A 22,158-nucleotide genomic window follows, 5' to 3' on the forward strand; every position below is an offset into this window, starting at 1 on the left:
AGTCACAGGCAGGGACAGAGGGACTGTCCCTGCTGAGTCTGTCCGTGTGTCTCCTGCCTTGGATCTGCCTTTTTCTCTCTCCACTGCCTTCTGTCCACAGTGTCTGCATCTGTCTGAGTCTCCTTGGATCTCTGTGCCTATCTCCGTGCCTATCTCCTTCCATCCCTCCTCCCGTACCTCCATTTCCCACTCTGTGCCCCCTCCATCCCCTTTCTGCATCTCTCCAGGCAGGGACTTGGGAGCATGGCCCTATGGGTGCAGTCTGGGGACAGGGATATGGTGGGTGTGGTTTAGTGGTCTGGGGGCGGTGCCATCCAGGACACCACCTCAACAGCCTTCTGGCCTTCCTCCTGCAGCGCCCTTTCCAGTCTTGCCCAACCTGGTACTGATGTGCTTGCCTCAGCCACCCACAGGAATGAGGCACTGCTGGGCCCCGCCCTGTCTTTCCAGCTGGTGCCCCAGACCCCGACCCCAACCCCAACCAGCCCGCCAGTGCCCACAGAACAGATCAGGGCAGCGGTGAGGGAGGCACATGGCCTGGCCTCAAGACTTGTGCCTGGCTCGCCCACTCGCTCAGCTGTTCAGAAAGACACAGAAAATGCCAGAGCTCAGCCCTAGGTGTAGGGACCACCACGCAAGCAAGTTCTACAGCCTTTCACTTCCAAAGATCCTGTGTGGGGACCCCAGCTGCACAAAGGCAAGGCCACTGCTGGGGCCACCTCCCCGGTCTCCTGGCGGCTTCTCCCCAGGGACTGTTGCCAGGCACAGGTACCACTTCCCCTCACTTGTGGGGCCCAGGCAGGAGGGACTGGAATTTCTGAGGTCGAGTGCCCTGTAGGAAGGTGGGGTCTTTCTCAACCTGAGCATCTGGCCCAGGGGAAGGTATAAAGGGCTCTGTTGTTCCTCTAAAACCATGTCGAGGTCTGAATAGCCCCAGTCCCCGTGAGGAATGTGCCTTTATCTGAGGAAAGGGTCTCTGCAGCTGTGGTCAAGTTCAGATCTTGATGAATCATCCTGGATTTGGAGAGTGTGAAAGCCGTGGAGGAGGAGAGACACCTGGGGAGAGAGGCGCCCACGGGACCTCCGAGGACCACAGGAGCCACCAGGGCCGGGAGAGAGGCCCTGCCTACACTGACCTGGGGCTTCTGGCCTCCAGGCCTGAGAAAAGACACTTTTCTTAAGGCCCCAGTTGTGACGAATACAGGTGGTGAGCTCCCCACTGCAGGAGGTGCATCAGCAGAAGGTGGGTGGCCATGGGCAGGGGTGTGGTAGGCAGGAACAGCCTGGGGACGCAAAGTGTCCATCCATTCATCAGGAAGAAGCCGGGAGAACAGCTATGACGCAGCGCCTGCTCCGGAAACGTTTGCTCCAGATCAAGATGTGCAGGGAGGGTGGACTGGAGGCCCAGAGTCATGCACTGCCCAGGAGAGGCCCTGGGAGGGCCCGGGAGTTACCCTGCCTCTCCCAACGCTGTCTCAGGGGTCTTCCTATCCATCCAGCCTGGGCCTCCAAACTCAGACTGGTGCCTTGATGGCGTGCATTCTGCCTCCTGCGGGCAGGTGGGAAACCAGGAGAGCTGACCTGATCCTCCACGGCGAGGCCCTCCTCAGCTGGACATGTGGTACAGATTCAAGAGACCAGGGCAGATGGGCCCTCCCAGGATGGCGTCTGAACCTAGAATTCAAAACTTGGCAGAATCTAGCTCCAAACCGTCTCCTTTTTGGGATAACGAAGTTCCCCACCCCATCACCCCCAGCCAGCTGCACAGACTTGCTACAGGTGGGCTCCTGGGGCCTCCTCAGAAACCTTCCTAGGGCACCCTGCATCTTAAAGTTTCAAGGGTATCATCACCCCCTCACACTTAGACTTACACTTTGTTGATAAAACCACAAAAGCCCAACAGAGAAACCTGAAGACGTTCACTGGCCCCTGTCCCTTCTGGAACCTCCCTCTTGGCAAGAGGAATGGATGAGAGAATCAAGCCTGGTGGGGGACTGGACAGCAGCGCAAAATGAAGGAGCCCCTCGCCTCCCGGCACCAGGTCCAAACAGCATAAACATACAAGTGGCTAGGACTCGAGCTTACAGAAGGTTCAAGAGTGTCAGGCAAGACCCTTCATTCTAGCCACATTTGCAAGTGCTCTGCCTGAGGCAGTGTCCCCCTGGGGGGTGCCAGGGAGGGATGGGGGAGACATGGGGGTGGCGGAAGAGGGAGGAGGAGGGGAGGGGACAGTTGCAGGGAGGGAAGGAGGAAGCGCAGACAGGCACTTCCCGAGGAGGAAGCAGCGCCCAGATTTTCCCCAGGTGTGGCCCCAGGTATAAAGGGCACCACAGGCCAGCCGCCGCCAGGTCAATCACCAGGGACGTGCTGGAGCCGGGAGCCCAGAGCCCAGCCCCTGCTGCGATGGTAAGATGCTCCTCTCCCCGTGCCCCCACCTGCACAGGGCTGCCTGGTCCCGAAGGGCTGGTGGTTCACTGACCCCCCAGGCTGAGGGTGTGGGGGGTAGGGTCCAGGAAACCCATCAGATCTTGGGGTCGAAGGGAGCCAGGATCCTGGATCCCGGGTTCGCTGGTGAGCTTGGGCTGAGAGGCTGGCCCCTCCGGACCTCCTGTTCCCTCAGCTGTAGAGGGAGGCTACACCTCCCCCACCCCATCCTTCCACCAGGAGCAGAGCCCACGGGTGGCAGTGGAGGGCCCCGTCCCTGACCACCCCTGACCACCCACCACCTGTTCCACCAGCTCCTCCCTGGCCTCCTGCTTCTGCTCTGGCTTCCCGCCAGCCTGGCTCACCACAGCCCCTCTCTCCAGGTGGGGGCCCACAGCCACCCCCACAGCCCTGGGACCCTGCGCTGCTACTCCGCAGAGGAGCTGCCCCTGGGCCACGCCCCCCCACACCTGCTGGCTCGAGCTGCCAAGTGGGAGCAGGCGTTGCCAGTGGCCCTGGTGTCCAGCCTGGAGGCGGTAGGCCGCAGGAGGCGGCACATAGGGGCCCCGGCCGGGACTCAGTGCCCCGTGCTGCAGCCGGGAGAGGTGCTGGAAGCTGACGTCCACCAGCGCTCCATCTCGCCCTGGAGATACCGGTGAGGGCGGGCTCCCAGGGCCTGGGCACTCTCCCCGTGACCGTGACCTCTGGCTGGTGGTTCCAGCTCCGTGAGGGCAAGGGTGAGGCTCCACATGAGCCAGTCCTCGCCCCGTGTCTCGATCGCAGCCAGACCTGGGACACCAGGGTCCCCTGGGTTATTTGGGGGCCCCTATCTGAGTCCTTGCAGGGGTGAGATGGGGCCAGGTGGGAAGAGAGCAGGATTCCATGCTCTGGGAGGCCATGGGGCACAGGCACACCGGCACTCACTGGGCACCAGCTGTGTGCCACGTGCTCTCAGTGCCCCACACCGCAGGCCCTGGGCCCTGAGTGCATACGGCTTGGGCGGGGGGGCATGGGCAGGGAGGGAGGTGCCCTCCAGGCTCTCTGACACCCCGTTTGTCCCCGCAGCGTGGACACGGACGAGAGCCGCTACCCACAGAAGCTGGCTTTCGCTGAGTGCCTGTGCCGGGGCTGTATCAGCGCCAAGACGGGCCGCGAGACAGCCGCACTCAACTCGGTGCCGCTGGTCCAGAGCCTCCTGGTGCTACGCCGCCGGCCCTGCTCCCAGGACACCATGGGGGCACCCACGCCTGGGGCCTTCACCTTCCATGCCGAGTTCATCCGCGTGCCCGTGGGCTGCACCTGTGTCCTGCCCAGGTCGGCCCGGTGACTGCCGCTTGGCTCCTGAACTGGCCTCCAGGGAGGCCCTCCTATTTATGTGTATTTATCGGTTATTTATGTGCCCCTTGGGTCTCGGGCAGGTACGAGGCTCCAGGAAGGGCTGGCTCCAGGAAAGGCTGGGGTGGGGAGGGGGGCGGGGGCCTGCGGCCGGCAGCCCCCACCTTGAAAGACAGTTTACCCTTTTACAGAAACAGCTGGGCTATAAGGAACATTTTCACTGTTCTAGGACTTGTTAAAACACCTACAGAAAAGGGGAACTGTGTTCTGATGGCTGCCTCCACCTCCAGGCCCCTGGGTGCCCCTCACCCCAGCCCCTTGGGAGGAAAAAGTACCCCTGTGTTTCTAAAACAGCTTTTTGTTTTCCACGTGAATCTATGTTGTTTACTTGATAAACTGCCCCCAGAACACAGACCTGAATGGAACAGAGGGCAGTGGGTGAAGCCCCTCTCTTTCACCCCCACCAGGCCCTCTATACCCATCTGGGGCCCAAGGGGCAGTCACTGACCACTGCCCGCCAGGGGCAGCCACTAGTGTGGTGTGTCCTAGAAAGATCTGTGCGCGAACCCAGGTGCACCCAGGGCGGGGTGGGTTTCAACAGAAGAGCCCAATTGTGCCCTGACGGATGAGCAGTGGCTCCCGGGCCTGGCGATGGGCCACACTCCCAAAGCCCAGCCCTGTATTCACAGACATGGCTGTGGTCCCTGGGGACCACCTCCCCGCCCCACGGACGGGTGTCCTCAGGGCAAGTGGTCAACTCAGGGGGACACATTTTTAACCTGGCTGAGTCATGCTCCCCCAGCCCCAACAGGGGCCCAGAAAACTCTAGACACCCCCCCCCAGGGCTTCTGTCCACTGTAGGTGAGCTGCCAGAGAGGGGCAGCCAGGCTTACCAGCTCAGGTGCCCCGTCAGCTACGGAGGAACTGCCCGCCCGCTCATGGCAGGATATCCTGGATCAGAGCACGCTCCTGGCAGTCTAGAGGCTGAGTGCGCAGCCTCAGCGTCCTGGCTCAGTCACGACCCCCCTTTAGAGTCTCAGTCTCCCTGCTGCCTGTGATGCCCTTCAGCTCCGAGGGCTGATGCTGGGCCGTGGGGCTGTAGAACGGTTGTCTGCACGCCCCTGCCATTTTCATCCGATGATTGACACCTACTGTGTGCAAGGCCCAGGAAGGCGGGAAGGTCTCAGAGAAGACTTCCTGGAGGAGGTGACTATGTCATGAGCCTGGAAGCAGTCTTCAGTCAGCACTTACGCCCTGAGTTTCAGCCACGTGCCCAGCACTGGGGACGGAGCAGTGACAAAATGCTCAGCCCCCTGCCTGCCCTGCAGGTGACTCACGGCCACAGGTCCCACGGCAAAGTGCTTGGCCTGTTGGTGGTGAACTCATCAGGAAGAGAGGGGCTGCAGTGGAGGCCACCTGAGGACGACCCGGCTGGCCACCCAGGGCCCATGCTCCAGGCGGAGGGAGCAGCCCATGCAGCTGTGTCTGGGAGGTCAGGGCGGCTGGAGGCCAGCAGGCAGGGTGATGGGGTCCAGAGCAGTGGGGCTGGGGTAGGGTGGGGTCTGCCCTGTGTTCCTGTGAGTCTCTGGGCTCTGAGCCAGGCACTGGACAGGCCAGGTAGTGCTGGGAGTGGCCAGGGGGCAGAAACGGTGAACCCGCTGGATTTATGCTGAAGACAGAGTGTTGGTTGATGGGCAGGGTGCCCTCTGGGCCAGAGATCCCAGAGACCCCGGTTCTGGAACTGTGAGAGCAGGAAGCCAGTGATTGAAGGATTTTCCCAGACTTGGGGACTGGGTACCCAGGATGGAAGGGCTTCCCAGGCTGGGTGTGAGCTGATGAGCTTTGGGGCCCCTGCCATGGCTTGTATGGTGTGTTAGGGGAGTAAGCAGGGGACATGTGTGGTGTGTGTGTGTGTTGCAGAACCAAATTTGGGTCTCTTGTCTGTTGATTACCCCCTACGCTCTCTCACTGTCCTTAAAAACCTTTCCCTGAAAGCCAAGGGGGCGGGAGGTCTTCTGAACGTGAGCCGCTTGGCCTCCTGGCTCAGCACCTGCAATAATGCTGCCCTTTCCTTCACCACGACCCAAGTCAGTAGGTTGGCTTTGCTGCACAGGGGTAAGGGGACCTGCATTTGGTTTGGTAACAGTTTTGGCGATCCAGAGTGGGTGGAAGTTCTTGTGTAGGCATCTTGCCTGTGGCACATCAACCCCGGGGTGGCCTGAGGGGTGCTCCAGCAGGTGAGCCCTGGCAGATGGGGGATCTGGGAGGACACAGGCCATCCCCCCAGACCCGAGACGTTCATTTCCAGAGCAAAAACACAAACACAGGGAATTCCAGGTACATGATTCATGGAACAGGCGAGGCACCGAGACCCCAGCCCTGCTGTCAAGGAACCCCAAAGAGGCTGCAGGAAAGGGGGCACCCCTGGCTGGGCGCCACACACCCCCAACCCACCCACTGGCCTGCCTACAGGAGGAAGGGCCTTCAAAGCTTCAGCGGGCCAGAGTGGCTTGAAGTTCTGGTCACACGACCTCGTCGTTCACCGGCATGGGGTTTTCCTGGGGACCACCCGTGGGGACCCCCGCCGCCTCCTCACTCGGCTTCTTGCGGGCCTCAGCCGGGGGCCGGGGTGGAGGGTTGCTGGGCGGCTGCTTGATGGTGCCCCCAATCTGCGGCCGCTCCTTGGGCTTGGGCTCGATGGGGCTCCACTGCTCCCCACGGATGGCCGCCTGCAGGACACACAGGCTGGGCATGGGTCCTCCTGGGCCACCCCTCAACCCAGTCCCTGTGCCCCCCAACCCCCGCCAGGGTCCAGGACAGGACTGAGCTCAGCAAGACCTGAGGGGCTGTAGCTCAGTGAGGTTATGTGCCAGGCCTGAGGCTACATGGTCAGAACCCAGCTGTCTCACCAGCCAGGAGACACCTCAACTTGAGAGGGGGACAGTGGAACCCTGGGGCTTCTGAATGACCCCTGGAGGCCACTGCCAGGCGCACAGCCCAAGACCAGGCTTCCTCCCAGGGAGTAAGGGCTGGGAGCAGGACAGGAGCCCAGGCCTAAGGGGTATGATGCTAAACCGAGGCCAGCAGCTCTGGGTAGGGGTGGGGGTGGGGTGGCAGGCACAGTGTGGGAGGCCAGGGGCCCAGGCATGTCGAGGGGGGAGACTGCAGCCCAGGGAACTTGCCGAAATGCAGGGTCCTGGGCCTGCCCCATGGCCACAGGCCAAGTGGACCTAGAAACGTGTATCTCTAACTTTGTATTCCATAATAGTTGATTAAAAAAAAAAAGTGACGGCATATAATTTATGAAGCATAAGAATGAAAAGAGGTTCTATAATCACACCTAAGTTAAAGACTAGAACACTCTATCCCAGAAGCTAAAGCTAGAAAGTTAAAGGAAGAGAATGCAGGAAAATACAGCAGACAGGCAGCAGGGCGGGGGAGGCGGGGGAGGACAAACCATAAAATAGAAAAACAATTTAGACCACAAACTTGTGTTCTGCTCAGTGAAGAATCCATGGGTAAAGGTGGATCCCTAACAGAGAGGAAGTATCCTCAAAAGCTAAAAGCTACAAAGGGTTCACAGTGAAAGCACACGCGCGGTTCCTGCAAACTAACAAGAAGACAAAACCCCAACAGAAAAATGGGGGGAAGATCTGAACAAGCGGCACAGAAAGACAGCTGCGATGTATGAGGGGGGCACCTGGGGGTGGAATTAGTACAGCAACCAAGTCAAAACTGACTCTGGGAGGCTGGAGGCTGTGGCTGGGTTGGAACCCATGGCTTAGTGGGCTGAGAGCCAGTAGGCAGCATGTGAACAGTGGGCATTCAGCAACCTGCGCCTGGCAGGGTTCCTGGTCCCTCCCCACTCCACTGTCATACCTCCCCGCCCCCTCCTCCCCATCTCCCAGCCTCCCCACTCTGCTATAAAGATGGCCTTAGGGGGCCTTTTGCATAACCTGGACTCCAGGCAAACCCAGCCCTGCAGCCCCGCACGCATGGCTTGTGGCACCACCCAGACTCATGAGTCCCAGGGAAGTGCTCCTGGCAGCACCCTGAACTAGATAGAAAACTCTGAGCAATGGATCCCACTCCAAGCAGGGCCCAGCAGGCCAGCCACATCCCTCTCCGAGCTTTTGCCACTTGTCTGTAAAGTGGGCCCCGCCCCCACTGTCGAGGCTCTGTGGCATGGGTTACAGGAGGATGTAGGGGAGTGGCTAACATGTTAGATGGGCCACATGTGGAGGCCACAGTGTCATGTCCCCACAACGTAAGCCAGGACACGGGCTCGGCTTGCAGGACCAGCCATGAGGCTGAGGCTGACTGCAAGGATGCTACCCACCAGCAGATAGATGCCACTTGCGATGGCCAAGCAGGCTGTCCCCAGGATGGTGGCGAGCAGGAAGCCAGCAGGTACCGCCAGCCTGGAGTAGGGGTGAAGGGCAGTCAGAGGGGACAGGGGAGACAGAGGATGGTCAGAGGGGGTCCACAGCTCCCCCACCCCTGGCACGGGTCAGACAGCACAGGATCGCAGGACCCTGAATGGAGGGGAGGCCCAGCAGGCCCAGTGCTGCACGGCTGGACTTTTAACTTCACCCCTAGCTGTTCTCTGCCTGGTCTGCACCTTCCCGAGTCTTTGGACAGGGCACTTGGCACCCGGCCACCCCCTGGGAAGAGGTCTCGGCAGCATGGCGGTCTCTCCAGCAGACTCACTGGGGGCGGCTGAGCCATCAACCCTGGGGCACCGATTATCCGAGTTAAGCTATCAGGCTGGGGCGAAGTGTTAATGACAGATACAGGTCTGGGGAACCCCTGGCAGAGCCTGGGACCTGGGGTTTTGTTTGGAACAGGTTCTGGGCTGGGAGAGGCCTGATTGACCCCAGCAGTCCTCTGCCGGTGGCGTTGAGGGGTCCCAAGTGGGCGCGTGCTCACCCGAGGTGCAGGAAGGCCCGGATGTAGTAGTTCCTGGTGAGGGGCCCAAACAGCTTCACCACTCTGGTCAGATACTTCTGTCCACTGGGCGGGGGGGAGACAGGCCATGTCACCCTCCACCCGCCCCAGCCTCTCAGATCACCCGGTTCTTCGTCCCGGGGAGGGGAGGGGGTCTCAGGCTCAGTGGCAGGGCAGACCCTGAGTGGGCTGGTGCTGGAGCCTCGGACAGACAGGAGTGACAGGCTCCTCATAGTGACAGCTGGTGGGGGTGGGGGGTGGTTCCCGGAACAGGGTAGGAAACTCACCACCTCTCCATGGTGGAGCCCTTGGTCCTCTTCCCTCGAGGGTACTCCAGCAGGCAGACCAATACACCCGCTGCTCTGAAGCGCAGGTTAAGGAACAGCCCAGATCAAGCCTGAGAGGCCCCAGGGAGTCGGCTCTTTTGATGAGAGAACAGAGAGGTGTGGCCACTGCCTGAAGTCCACAGGATTCCAACAAGGCAGCCTCCCTCCCCCATGCCTGCCTTGGCGTCTGGAGGGCTTGTAACAGCTGGACTGGCTGGGACAAGGGGGGCTCGGTCCACTGGTGGGCAGGCCAGGCCAGCTGGGGAGGGTGACTGATAGAAGGGAATACGGAGGGACCCCGAGCATTCTCGGGCCTCAGTGTCAGCCCTCAGGTGCCACGGACACCTCCCTCCCTTGCCAGGGAGGCCCCCAGGCTCTGTCACCTCCCTGCTCGGAGCCCCTCCTGCCTTCAAGGGGCAGCAGCCTCTCTGGCCCCGACCCCAACCTGGGTCTGCAGCAAGAGGATACATGGAGTAGGCGCCCAGGTACCACTGGGTGAACTGCCCGGCCGTGGCCACAATGCCCCCGGTGATAAGGACTGTGGGCAGAGGAGAAGGAGGTTAGTAGGTGCCATACCCCATCTCTGCAGGGGCTCTGGCCCCTTCCCCAGGGCCCCCTCCCCAAGGAGGGCCAACAGTCCACCACAGAGCTGCCATATCCGCCACCATGTTAGCCCAGGAAGGGGACCCAGGCGGGGGAGACCTTGGTAGATGATGGGGGTGGCTATAGGCATGGGGGTTGGGACCCTTCCCCAAGAGCAGCATTTGAGGCAGGGAGGGGGCTGAGGAGCTGCTGAGAGGGAGGCAGGGCCTGGCTCTAGCCTGGACACACCCCCGAGGCCTGTGAGCCACGGCACCCTGAGCATTTGCTCAATGCATTTAAGGACCACGCTGTTGGTGGTTGACTTTGTACCAGCTGCGTGGACCCTCGGTCCTGGCCTCGGGTGTGTGGGCTGATCCTGTTCGTGTGCTCTGTGCGATGCTGGGTCTGGGTGGGCCTGGTCTCTCCAGCCCTGTGTGCACCTGATCGCAGCCCACCTGCCGCGAGCATGTGCATCGGCCCCGTTCCTCCCCAGTGACTTTCTTCTACGGCGGCAGCTTCAGTGCACCGCTCAGGGGCGTGATGCACACTCACACCTGTCACTCCATCACGGCCACCCATCCTCAGGGTTCCAGTCACTTACTGGGGTATCACTATGACATAAAGTGCACAGACTTTTAACATGTGTGACCCCTACCATGTGACCTCCACCCATATCAAGATTCTCCCCCATCCCAGGTTTTCTGAGGGCTCTTCTTTTGCTGACAGAAGGTTGGTCCAGGCCCTTCCTGGGGTGGTTTGCACAGAGCTCTGGCTCGCTGTTTGTCTCATTGGGTAGTTTCCCACAATTTATTCATGCATTCTCCTGCCTTTGGGACATGTCAGTTGCTTCCAACGTTGGGCTTTTATGAATTAGCTGATAGAGTTAAACTCTTCACCCTTTAAGCAATCTGATAGTGAATTTGACACATTTTATTGACTGTGATTACAGATAACTTACTTTGTTATCTTACTTGGGTTTCCTCTTGAACAGCTTTTCTTGTTGCTTCTCCTGCCTTCTACTGACTTGATCAAACTGTAATTTTAAAATTCCTCTTCCTGAACTACATGTGGACTTTAGAAGGTTTATCTTTAATCTCACCCCAAATTAGCCACAATTATTAATTATTTACAGTCAGTGTCTTCACAGTGGCATAGCCATCTTCCCTCTGGATCCAGCTTCGCCCTCGCTGGAGCACACCCTTCAGCACTCCTTTCTGATGACTTGAACTTCTTCGTTGGTGGTCCCTGTGGCATAGAGTGGGAGAGGGCAGCCCCTGCCCCTTGTGTAGCACAGGCCTGAGTTTCCAGCAGTTTTGTCTTACTTGTGACTTTCTTCGTCCAGGCTGTGGTGGCAGATAACACAACTCCTTGGAGGGGACGATCTTTTGATCTGTTTCTTGTTCAGACAGCCTTTCCCGGTCTGGCCTCAGAGTCCCACGAGGTAAAAGCTCTGACCTCCCACCCGTCCCTTCAGCCCCTGAACCCTGGCCTTCTTCTGCTGGTGTCATGCTCACACTTGCTGTGCTGGAGGAGGGGAAGAGCCATCGCTCCTGCGTTCAGGCAGCGGCTCGTCCACTCGACCTGGGCATGTAATTTCCTTGGCCTGAGCCTGCGTCATTAGCAGGAGTCTCAGCTCCCAGAGGGGCCTGGGGTCTCTCGATGTGGACAGACACTTCAGATCATGGTGAATGAGGTAGGCGCCGTGGCTCGGAGCAGGTGGATGTGGGCAGAGAGGTGAAGCGGGGGGAGCCAGCTCTGTGGCAAACACCAGGGTGGTGGGCCCCCGAGGTCAGAGGGGCAGGGGCAGAGTGGTGGGAGATGGAGGGACCGTTATCTGATCAGATGCGATTCTCTATAACATAAAGGGACGGTGGGCTGAGATGCTCGTGGGGCCTGTGTTGGTACTGAGTCAGGAGTTAGCAAGAGGAGGAATTTAGAGCCAGAAGGTTGTGGAGGAAGACAAGCAGTAGTCATTGCGGTGGTGATGGGGAGGGGTAGACAGCACTGGGAGAAGACAGCTCTGGGCAGAAGCAAGGAAAGCCACGTACTGACCCACTGGGTTCTCCGCCATCTAGAAGCCAGAAGGGGGCTGCCCTGCCTGGCACCCCAAAGTTGCCCACCCCCAAAATGTGACCTTAAAGTGCTCCCTCCCCACCCCCAGCTCAGCTTCGCAGGCTCCTTCCTTCAGTCCCCAGGTTGGCGGTGGGGGCCTCAGGGTGGGTCCCAGGTGAGACGTGGTGGCTGAGACCCTCCTCATCACTTTATCCCCAGGTCCTCCCGCCCGCCCACTCCCACTGGGGGCGGGGCCTTCCTGGGAGGGGCGGGGCCACGGGCGGCTTCCTCAAGCCTCAAGCCCCACCCTCTCCTGAGAAGTTGAGTCCAAGTGCGTACAGCACTGTCTGCAACCGCGGTTGAGCACGGGGAAGCAGGGGGGACGGCCGCCTTCCTACCCAGAAGCAGGCCCTGGGAGCTGGGTGGGAGGGGTCACATGGGTCGTCTCCAGCTGCCTTGTGCAATGTCCTTCTGAGCAGACTCAGGGCTGCGCCCCGGGAGACAGAGCGGTCACCCAGTTCCATGGACCAAGCCTGGCCAGGAGGCAGGAAGAGCCCACCTCCGCAGCCCAGGGGCCTTAGGGGAGGGAGCTTCCACCCCAGGGCAGGAGGGTCACTCCAGGCAGGGGTGGGTCATGCTGGGTTTTCCCAGCCCTACTGGGCGGTGAGTTCTCCGGAAACCCCGGGGGCAAGCGCTTCTTCCCTAGACTGAACTTCCTCTTTTGTGTGTGTCGGGGGGGCGAGGGAGAGGGGGAGGGGAAGAGGGTGTGCGGGGGAGGGGAGAAGGGACGGTGTGGGGGGTGGAGAAGAGGGCAGAGGATGGGGGTGTGGGTGTGCACGGGGTGCAGGGGCAGGAGGGCCCCGAATCCCCCTCCCCTGCTCCCAACAGAGGCCCCCAGCCCCCTTCCCGCCGGCGCTGTAGGTCGCCCACTGGAGCCTCCGGGCCCGGGGCCCCACCCCAGGCTCCAGCCGGGTGTCTTTGGCTCCTCAGGACCCCTGCTCCCGCCCCTTCTCCAGCCTGCCCTTTCCCCTTTACCTCTCGCAGCCTGGGGTCTCCAGGCCCCTACTTCCCCAGCCCCAGAGCCCCCCTGCACTGCCGCGGCGCCCCGCCCCCAGGCTCAGCAGCCCCTCTGCAGCCCCCGCCCCAAGTGCAAAGCGCCCCCCACTCACTCAGGCCGGACGCCAGCGCCTGCTCGTTGGCCCACATGGCCCACTCGATCTGCCCCATGGCGGCAGATCGGCTCGAACGCGGCTCGGATTCTTCAGACCCCGCGGCCCCAGAGCTCAGCAAGCCTCCCGCCCCGCCCAAGTTCCCCAAGTTCCGGCGCCGCCCCGCCCCGCCGCCGGCTCCGCCCCAACCCGCTTCCCCAGGTGACAGGCCGGCTGCAGGTTGGGGTCTCAGGAGCCTTGCCCCCAACTCGCTCCACGGGACCTCAGGTCTTCCTCCCCTGCAGGCCCAGCCAGCCCGGCCTCGGTGGACCCCTGGAGGGGAAGCAGGGCTTCAGGCCAGCCCCTGGGGAGACTCCTGGGAGGCCCGCCGCATCCGGCCCTGGGCTAGTGCAGGTGTGGTGGTGTTGGCCCCACTGGTAACCCTGGACTAACTTGGGGGGGGAGGGCGGGTGAGTATGGGAAGCTTCTGGGAGAACCCAGAATGTAGCAGTGCTGGGCCCTGTCCTTTGTCACCTCCCTCCTTGGACTCCCTTTTAGGGTCAAGGTCAGAGGGCTCAGAAGCCCTCCCCCTTCTTCCCCCAGCTGGGTTAGGACAGTGGAGAAGAATGGAACTCACTTGGAAGGGGGATGTGGACCGAGCTTAAAGCCAAACCCGAACCATTTCCCCAGCCTGTCAGCCTTAGTGACCACGTCTACCCACCACTGTGTGGCTGTGGCCTGTGCTAAGCATCCCAGGCATGGCGGGGAGGCCCCAGCCCCACCCCCCACAATGCCCGCCCAGCCCCCTGGGTGAGGGCTGAAGAAAGCACACCAGGCCAGGTGAGTCCTCGAACTGCCTTTACTCTGGCCTTGGCACTGCTCCTCTGTCCCGCAGACACAACACTGCACCCACTCAGGGGCCTGGGCTCAGAGTTGAGGGAGCACTTCATGGAGCTGTCCTGAGGTCGTCCCCTGCACGGTGACCCGGCTTCCAGCTCTGAGGGGTACCCCGACATGCCATCACCTCCTGTGGCAGTGGGGTGCCCATGAGTCCGGGGCCTGAGGGCCCTTCATGATCGATGCACCAGCAGCTCCCTGCCGGCTCAGTCCCCTGGTCTTGGATCGGGGTCCAGGTCCCCATCTCAGCAAGCGCTGGGTGCAGGTCAGGGAAAGGTGAGGCACTTGGGGGGGCTTCCCCTGATCATCTGGGTGGCTGCAGGCGTCATCCATTGCCCAACTCAGCCACAGCACATGGCCTGGCCCAGAGCAGGCAGTTACCCACAAATCCCAACAAGCGTGGCCTGTTGACCACCACACCCGGCTCCCAATCCCAGTGAAGCGGCCCCTTCTCCCAGCGGCGGCCGGGCCCCATCAAAGAGGTGGTCAGGCAGCTGGCTTTGGCAGACCGTCAGGACCCAGGAGATGAGCGCCAGGGTCGTCCAGGACCTGAGGCCCGGGTCCCACCTGTGGGGTTAAGAAATTATCATCAGGGAGGGACAGGGTGCACCTGCCCTTCCAGGAAATGCAGGCAGGTCAGACACCCTGGTGATGCTGGGCCCAGGGCCCAATCCTCAGGCAGAGGCTCAGTCCCTCTGGGCAGACGTGGAGTGGATAGCAAGTCTGGAGCGGTCGGCAGAGGCCAAGGCCTGGAGAGCATAGGTCACAGGTCTAGGAGTCAGATAGGACCCTGACCTGCTCTGGAGGGTACACCACAGTCCAGCCCCACCCCTGCACACCACAGGCATCCATCAGTCCTTAAATATTCTGTGAGTGACTGAGGGGAACACTAGGTGCTGTGAAACCAGGGAGCAGGGTCACAGCTACTTCACTGGCCCTCCTGTGGATGCCCTGGGGCGAGCCTGCAGGGCGCATGTGGTGTGCAACCAGGACTCACCTGAGTGGCGATGATGTATCTGATGCTGCCAGGGACAGGGTCCATGCCCAGCGCAGCTTTAAGCTCATCTGAGAGCAGGATGGGCTCCACGGGCAGCCCCTTCAGAAACCTGGGGGAAGAAGGCAGGGCTGGACTGCAGTCTAAGGACGGCAGGGGTGGGAGGTGTGCAGTGCAGGCAGATGCAGGACTGCTGGGAACCGTGACTGCCAGCAGGGTCAGGGCCTTTGGGGCTGATGAACAAGGGTGCTCAGCCTGTTCTTAATGCCACTGGGCTGCACACCTCGAGGTGGTCAAATGGTGAGTACAGGCACACCTGGAGTGAGAAAGCCAGGGCCTGGCTGTCTCTGAGGGGAGGGCTTCAGGACACCTCCACGAGGCTCTAATACTGCCCCTCGCCCTGGCCCACCATGCTGCCGTGCCCCATGGGGAGACAGCTTAAGAAACAGCCTCAGTTCAAGCTTAATCCTACAAACCACCCCCGTGGTAACCAGGGCAATGAGTCTAGAGCCTCTACGTCCTCAATGGTGGGGCCAATCCCACGCAGTGTGGGAGCAGTACTCAGCTCCACCTACCAGAAGCCTCACTGCCTCCTTAGGGTGACAGATAAAAAGACGCTTCTCACATCCCTAGCGGGTCAAGTGTCCCCACAATGAGAACAGGGCCCCTTAAACAGCTGGGAGGGAGAAATCCAGACGCCCTCATCATCACAGGAGCCGCCAGAGACAGGCATGTGCCCCTGGGGCTGGGCCAAGTGGACGAGCATCCACAGCCACATGGGCACGCGTGTGGGGACACTGCCTGTGGTCCTCATGGTTGCTGCCCGCCACAGCCTCCTGGATGGGGACCTGCAACTCACTTTTCTCCGTTCGACTCAGGGGGGAAGCTGTGCCTCACGGCAGCCACAAACTCAGCCACGGTGTCATCCAGCGTGAAGACCACGGCGTTGGGACCCGCATCAAAAGTGTACGCCACCTGGAACCGGGCGGTCAGATGGGCTCAGACCAGCTTCCAGGACCCACAGGCCACCCACTCAGGTGGGAGTGGAGTTTTTCCAACATGGGGGCTGTGCCACCAATGAGAGTGAGATGGAGACGCAGCCCCCAGCAAAGCAGGCTCCATGAAGCCCGCCTGGGGCGCCCAGCCCCGCACCTGCCTTGGTCCGCCCGTGGTGAGCATTGAAGCGGTGCACCAGCTGGATGATGCGCCGGGATGTGTCACTGAGGTAGGAGATGGGCGGGAAGGTGTCCAGGCAGGTGGCGTGGAACTGGTTGCTATCCTTCATGGTCAGCTGGCCAAAGGCCTGGAAGTCGCGCTCCCTGATGCAGCGGGTCATCTCGGCCATGCGCGCCGGCACCAGTGCCTCTGCCCGGAACTGTAAGGCAGACGGCCAGCCTGTGAGCTGTGTGGAGCCGTGGAGCCTGGTTTCCGAGCACCCCGAGGAGCTGCCCACCAGCCGCCCGCTGGCCTCACCTTGAGCAGGGCACTGGTCTCCACGCTGGTCTGCATGCCTGCAGTGCTGCCCATCGGCTTCCTCTCGGCGCTCACCTGCGGCGAGGGAGGGAGGCTTTCACTGTGCCCGCGGCCCAGGGAGCCTGGGAAGGCCCTCTCGACCCCAGCTGGGCCCCTCACTCACCACGAGGATCAGGACTCGGAGCTCTGGCCAGTGTGACTCGGGGGCCACCTGATGGGCGATGCTGTCCTTCCCATCGGGGCGCTCCCCCATCTGCCACTCCACGAAGCCACCATACAGGCTACGGCAGGCGCTGCCTGAGCCCCTGCGGGCCACTTCCGACAGATCGCTGTCCACCCCATAGACCCGGGCCAGGGCGTAGGCTGCAGGTGGAGGTGGGGAAGGCTCAGATAGGCTGGGGGTGGGGGGTGGTCTGTGCTCAGTGGTAAAGAAGGGGGGCACCTGGGGGATGGAGCCTTGGCCCTCAGCTCCGTGGCTGGCAGTCAGCACCCACGTGCTCACAGGCTTAGCCTCCACAGAGGGCTCTCAGGGTACATGAGCTGCTGGGAGGAAGAGCCCCCTGGGCACCAGGAGGCCTGGGGCTGCTGGCAGTGCTGGGCGTAGGCCAGGACTTCTTAAGGGCATGATGCTGGGATGCGGCCCTGGAGGGGTCCACAAGGCCAGCTGTCTGCCCTGGTTCACTGGTCTCAGCGCTACGTGGAGGACGTGACCCAACCACCCACTGCTGTGGTGACCGGCTCTGCCCCCAGCCTGGGGGTGGGGGGCCCTGCTAGAGAGTGAGCCACAGGAGGGCAGAGCAGAGCAGGGGTTCCGAAGAAGCAAGATGGGCTCCTAATAGGCCGTCTGAGAGCCTGGAGCCAGCCACAGCCCTGGGGTTCTGCTCATAAGCCAAGAAATCACCCCCACTTAGTTTAAGCCAGTTTGAGGGGGATTTTGTCATGTGCTGGGTCCTCCCCTCAGAGCCCCCAGAATATCTCAGCATTCAGAGGTACGACATGGCTGAGGCCACGGCCTCACGTGCAGGGCAAGCTCGCGAGGGACCTGTCCCGGGGTACCCACCTAGGCAGGCATAGCCTGCAGCAGAGGAGGCCAGGCCTGCAGCTGTGGGGAAGTTGTTCTCTGAGGCCACGTGAACCTTGTAGCTGAGGCTGAGAGGCAGTGGGTCTTCATGGCCGTTGCTCCTCCGCTTGCGGGCCAGGCGGCGGACTGTGGGGATGGGAGACGACGCCTGGGTCAGCACAGGGGGACCGGCCTCTGCCCGAGCTCCTTACACAGACCTCCCCCTTCTCGGGAGACCCCAGGCCCAGACCTGGCCAGGCTGACAAGCACTGGCGGCCCCTGAGGTGTGAGGTGGGGAGGGGGCAGGTGACGGCAGTGCCTTCTATGTGCTCACACCCGCCCAGCGCAAGGAAGCAGCACAGGGGTAGGGGCAGGCTTGTCCTAACCCCAGCATCCCCAAGGACCCTACTCACTCTCCCTCAGGCAGGCCTGGAGGCGAGGCTGCCCCACATCCTCCTCCTGGCCATTCAGCCAAATCCGATCCTCTGTGAAGTCCCTGCTGATGGCGGCCGTCGTGGTGGTTTTTAACTGGGAAAGAAAGCGCAGGGCACCTCGGTGGTGAGTACCAGCCAAGCTCCCCTCTCTGTGGGGCCTTTCCTCCCCTGGTCCCTCTTGGTCGCCCACTCAGGGCAGTGGCCTTGCTAGAGAACAGGGACGTGGAGGTGGAGGCCAAGGCAGGCCAGGCTTGAGTGGTGGGGACGCCCCATGGGTGTCCACTACACAGGGCAAGGGCCCACATGCCCATCTCCCAGCAGAAAATGCAGGGCAGGGACCTCCTAGGAGGGCTCAGCATGTACGTGCCCGTGTGCTGAGCACACCTTGCAGTGAGCGATGGGACGGATGGTGTTTGTTGGCTGGAGATGTACTGCTACCATCTGTAAACAGGGGTTTTGTAAATATTTTTTCGATGTATATCATCAACCATGCTCACCTGATCCTGGTGCAATGTGACGCTCAGAGAGGAATTGATGGGTAGGATCAGCTCCTCATCTCGCTTTCCCCCTGGAACAGACAGCCCACCGCAAAGCCAGTCAGTGTCCCAGCCCCGTCTACCAGCACCACCAGTGCCCTGCCCCTCCCCACCACCACGGCCACCCCATAGATCCCCAAGTTGCCTGGATCTTGCTCTTTCACTGCACAATCTAAGTCCTCCTCCTGGTGTGCCCCTGCCCTCAGGAACCCCTTGGCAATTGTTCCCCACTTCACTGAGCTCCCAAGAGCAGAGCTGGAGGCCAGTCCACCCCCTGCTTCACTGCTTCTGTTTTGTTTTTCACTCATTCAGCAAGTAGTCTTAGAGTGCCTGCCGGGTGCTGAGTGCCCTGATTTAAGTCTCTTCCATTTCCCTCCCAAACAGAAGAAACCCCATTTACCGAAAATTTATTAAATCTCCCTGTTTATACCCCTGGAGACACTCTGGAATTACCCCCACTTCTGTTGAGCTCTTCCACTCCTGCATATCACAGCAAATACGGAAAACTTTCCAGAAAGTCCAAAATTTCAGATCCACTGTTAGGCACAGGTGGGGACGAAAGGGTCCCCACTTTCGTCTTTGGGGTGGAGGACAGTTACAGGACATGAGGAGAATGAATCCTGGTGGATAACCCAGGAGAACCCAGAACGATCCCCCATAAACATGCCCAGTTGCTTGCTGACAAAAGTGCAAAAGCAGTTCCTTGGAGGAGGGGTGCGGCTTCTGAAAATGCCGCTGGGTGACTGGACATCCATGGCCCAACACAGCCATGCCTCAGTCTCATGTCTTGAACAAAAGTACTCAAAATAGATCAGACTTCAATTTAAAATGTAAAAGCCTAAAACTTTTAGGAAAAAACATAGTTAACACTCTTCAGGATGAAGGGCTAGAATCAAGACGTCTCTGACTTGCTACCAAGGATGGAGAAGATGACACATTGGCCCCCACCACCGTCTAACAACTTCAACCCTTTGAAAGGCTCTGTTAGGAGGATGAAAAGAGAAGCTACATGGTGGGAGAAAATATTTGCAAATCTTGTATGTAGCAAGGATTATTATCTAAAATACAAAACGAACTCTCAAAACTCAATGGTAATAAGCAGACAGTTCAGTTAGAATGTGGATGAAAGTCCTGAAGAGAGATTTCACCTAAGACTCACGGAGAGGAAATGAGCACACGGAACGCTGTTCAACTTCACTGAGCAGCAGAAGAAACAAGCTAAAGCCACAGTGCGATGTCACCATCAGAATGGCTAAAATAATAGCTGGTGACAACAATGGATGCCAGAAAGCTGGATCACCCATACGGTTTTATGTGGTTGGCGGGAATGAAAAGTGGTACAGCCAAATGGGAAAAGTTTGTTTCTTTAAAAAAACAAACATGCAACCACTCTATGGCCTAGCAAGTGTACTCCCGGGGCATTTATCTAGAAGAATGAAAATTTACATTGACACAAAAACCTGTACACTAAAGTTTAGAGCAGCTTTTCCCATAATTGATCCAAACTGGAAACAGCCCAGTTACTTTGCAAAGGCATATTGCCAAGCAAATTGTGGCCCCTCCCCCCTGGGGACTCCAAGATTCACGCGGGTGACTCTCCAGAAACTAGTGAGGGAAAGGAGCCAATCCTGGGAGCATTCTTGAGACCTGAACAAGACAGACACCGAGAGCAGGCGGAGGTGGCAGGGTGGGCGTGGCCGTGGGAATCAAGCCCCCACGGGGGCCGGCGTCCTGTATGAAAAACGTCCCCAGGTCTTCTGGCTGCACGTGGTGCCCAGCTCCGCGATCGCACCGCGGGAGGGTCCCCACATCTGCACGCGGACTACAATCACGTCCACACGAGGGCCCAGCCTACCTGCCGCTGTCCGGGGATCCGGTCCACCGCCCAAACAAGCCCCTCCCAGCCTCAGTTTCCCTGTCCGCAGAGCCCCCACATCCTGCTCCTCACGAGCCCACCACTCACAGTATTTGACGACCGCGATGTTGACGGGCGCGGTGCAAGTCACCACCACGATCGGCTTCTCTGAGGCCATGCCCGAAGAACAGAGCGACCCCAACCCACGGCCGCCAGCTTTCCAGACACGCGCCGCAGCGGGACCGGCGATTGGTCCTCGACGCCCCACCTGCTCGCGTGTCGCCCAATTAAAGGCGGGCCTGGCCCATGCTCCACCGCTCAACCAATGAGTGGCATCGGAAGATAGGCTGGCGACCCTGAGCCCGCCCCCGCTGGCCCGAAAACACGATCCGACTCTGCGCAGGCGCAGAGATTGGTTCGCCTCCGCCCCCGACCCCTCACACTCAGAAGTCCGCGCAGGCGCGAGCTCCGCGCAGGCGCCTGGCGGTGCAGTTCCCCAACCTGCGCCGAGGGTTCCAGGTGAAGCCTCTGGGTGAATGCCGCGCTCGACGCCGTAAGACACGCACTCCGCCGCCCGAGGTCCTCCACGCCTCGCCGCCCTGGTTTCCCTCACTCAGCGGCCCGAAATTCCCCTCACCCGGCCGCCCTGAGTTTCCGTCGCCCGAGTTTTCCTCAGCCCGGCTGCCTGAGCTTCCCCTCACCCCGCCGCCCGGGGTTCCCACAGACTCCCCACCCCCTCACCAACCAGTTCCTGGGTGAGGGGCTGCTAAGGGAGGAACTTCTTCGGAATAGGTACTTCCCAGCCCTTCCCCCCTCTTTTAAAGCTCCGTACCAGCCGGGGTTCTCTTTTCAGGGTTCAAGTTCAGTCGCTCAGTCGTGTCCGACTCTTTGCGACCCAATGGATTGCAGCACGCCAGGCCTCCCTGTTGAAGTGGGTTGTCACATTTATAATGACGCTTATTGGGGTAAAACGTACCATTTTAACTACTTTGAAGCTTGCAGTTCTGTGGCATTAAATATCTTCAGATTGTTGGGCAACCATCACCACTCTCCAACTCTAGAACTTTTCCATTTTCCTAAGGTCAAATTCTATTCCTTACACAATAACTCCCAGTTTCCCCCTTCTGTTTGTAAAAATTTATTTTCGGCTTTAAAATGATTCCGTTTTCAGTGAAGATAGGAGCGCAGCCCCCCGGTTCTGTTCCTACAAGTATCAGCAGATAGCTCTCTTCTGATTAGGTGTGTTTTAGAGACCATCCTGAAGATCTCCATTTGCCATAACTTGTCCAACTGGTACCCTGTTGGTTGACAATGAAGTTGTTACCAGTCTTGGGACACAAGCAGGTTTCTTGGGCAAGTGTTGAGTCCTTTTTTAGGATAAATCCCTGAAATTGGAATTGAAGGGCCTAGCAGGATGTACCTGAGGTAAAGTTGATAGCTCTTGGCAAGTTCCCTCTGGAAGTTTCATTGATGCCAGCCACCAAAGTAAGGGATCTGGAACCTTCCCCAGCACAGCAGCTCCCCGTCCACCTGACCCATGAAAAATGGTATCTCACTGTTTTCAGTTGTGTTTCTGATGGTTGTTACATTCTTCTTGGAGTCACTGTTTTGTTTCATGCAGAGCCATTAAAACTTCTTTGAAGAGCTGTTGGTGCATTTCTCTGGACAGTGGTCGCAGTGTATTCTCTGAACTATAGAAGCAAGGTCGCCTATGAGTATCAGTGATTTATACAGTGTGTGGCAGTGATGAAGGGACATCTCACAGGTTCATGATGCCATCTGTTTTACACCGAGTATTGTGCCAGGTGTCCCACTCTGGGGGACTTCATGTTATTGTTTATAATTTAAGTATTGACTATAGAGTGAAATGTGTCACCCCACACTCAGATGTTGAAACCTAACCCCCAGTAGGATGGCGTTAGGAGGGGGCCTCTGGGAGTGATGAGGTTATGGGGGTGGGGCCCTCATAAAAGATCCCACAGAGCTCCTCACCCTTTCTCCAGGTGAGGGTACCATCATGATCCAGGAAGGCGCCCTTGTCAGACACCAAGCCTGCCAGCACCTTGATCTCGTACTCCCAGCTTCCAAACTGTGA

At 59.7% G+C, this 22,158-nt stretch overlaps 3 protein-coding genes across 3 annotated transcripts; 1 reads left to right on the forward strand and 2 right to left on the reverse strand.

Moving 5' to 3' along the window:
* The first annotated feature begins 243 nt into the window (after positions 1-243).
* On the forward strand, positions 244-4,133 carry IL17C (interleukin 17C). Its single transcript, XM_069549941.1, has 4 exons — positions 244-279; positions 451-519; positions 2,739-3,079; positions 3,490-4,133. Exons 1-4 carry the CDS (start codon positions 244-246, stop codon positions 3,749-3,751), a joined length of 708 nt encoding a protein of 235 aa, XP_069406042.1. The 3' UTR covers positions 3,752-4,133.
* Positions 4,134-6,090: 1,957 nt separating this feature from the next.
* CYBA (cytochrome b-245 alpha chain) lies at positions 6,091-13,362 on the reverse strand. Its single transcript, XM_069552642.1, has 6 exons — positions 12,836-13,362; positions 9,501-9,570; positions 8,994-9,068; positions 8,689-8,772; positions 8,099-8,180; positions 6,091-6,488 (listed from the first exon to the last, which is right to left on the reverse strand). The coding sequence occupies exons 1-6, from the start codon at positions 12,891-12,893 to the stop codon at positions 6,282-6,284; spliced, it is 576 nt and encodes a 191-aa protein (XP_069408743.1). The 5' UTR covers positions 12,894-13,362; the 3' UTR covers positions 6,091-6,281.
* A 293-nt stretch (positions 13,363-13,655) lies between these two features.
* Positions 13,656-20,799, reverse strand: MVD (mevalonate diphosphate decarboxylase). The gene is made up of 10 exons (XM_069552643.1): positions 20,172-20,799; positions 18,170-18,240; positions 17,652-17,766; positions 17,239-17,385; positions 16,342-16,541; positions 16,179-16,253; positions 15,862-16,080; positions 15,565-15,680; positions 14,709-14,817; positions 13,656-14,278 (listed from the first exon to the last, which is right to left on the reverse strand). Exons 1-10 carry the CDS (start codon positions 20,239-20,241, stop codon positions 14,198-14,200), a joined length of 1,203 nt encoding a protein of 400 aa, XP_069408744.1. The 5' UTR covers positions 20,242-20,799; the 3' UTR covers positions 13,656-14,197.
* Between the last annotated feature and the right edge of the window lie 1,359 nt (positions 20,800-22,158).

Source organism: Ovis canadensis, chromosome 14, assembly GCF_042477335.2.
Source record: "Ovis canadensis isolate MfBH-ARS-UI-01 breed Bighorn chromosome 14, ARS-UI_OviCan_v2, whole genome shotgun sequence".
In the NCBI taxonomy this organism is placed as follows: Eukaryota; Metazoa; Chordata; class Mammalia; order Artiodactyla; family Bovidae; genus Ovis; species Ovis canadensis.

Bases quoted from the DNA above. Each gene is read 5' to 3' on its own strand.
- IL17C (XM_069549941.1), top strand. From the start codon at position 244: ATGGCCCTATGGGTGCAGTCTGGGGACAGGGATATG. The intron at 280-450 runs GTGGGTGTGGTT...CTGTCTTTCCAG, and splicing joins AGTCTGGGGACAGGGATATG to CTGGTGCCCCAGACCCCGAC. The intron at 3,080-3,489 runs GTGAGGGCGGGC...TTGTCCCCGCAG, and splicing joins ATCTCGCCCTGGAGATACCG to CGTGGACACGGACGAGAGCC.
- CYBA (XM_069552642.1), bottom strand. From the start codon at position 12,893: ATGGGGCAGATCGAGTGGGCCATGTGGGCCAACGAGCAGGCGCTGGCG. The intron at 9,571-12,835 runs GTGAGTGGGGGG...CTCTGCCCACAG, and splicing joins GGCGCTGGCGTCCGGCCTGA to TCCTTATCACCGGGGGCATT. The intron at 8,181-8,688 runs GTGAGCACGCGC...CCCCTACTCCAG, and splicing joins CGGGCCTTCCTGCACCTCGG to GCTGGCGGTACCTGCTGGCT.
- MVD (XM_069552643.1), bottom strand. From the start codon at position 20,241: ATGGCCTCAGAGAAGCCGATCGTGGTGGTGACTTGCACCGCGCCCGTC. The intron at 16,254-16,341 runs GTGAGTGAGGGG...CCCTCGCCGCAG, and splicing joins TCCGAGTCCTGATCCTCGTG to GTGAGCGCCGAGAGGAAGCC. The intron at 16,081-16,178 runs GTGAGGCCAGCG...TCTGCCTTACAG, and splicing joins AGACCAGTGCCCTGCTCAAG to TTCCGGGCAGAGGCACTGGT.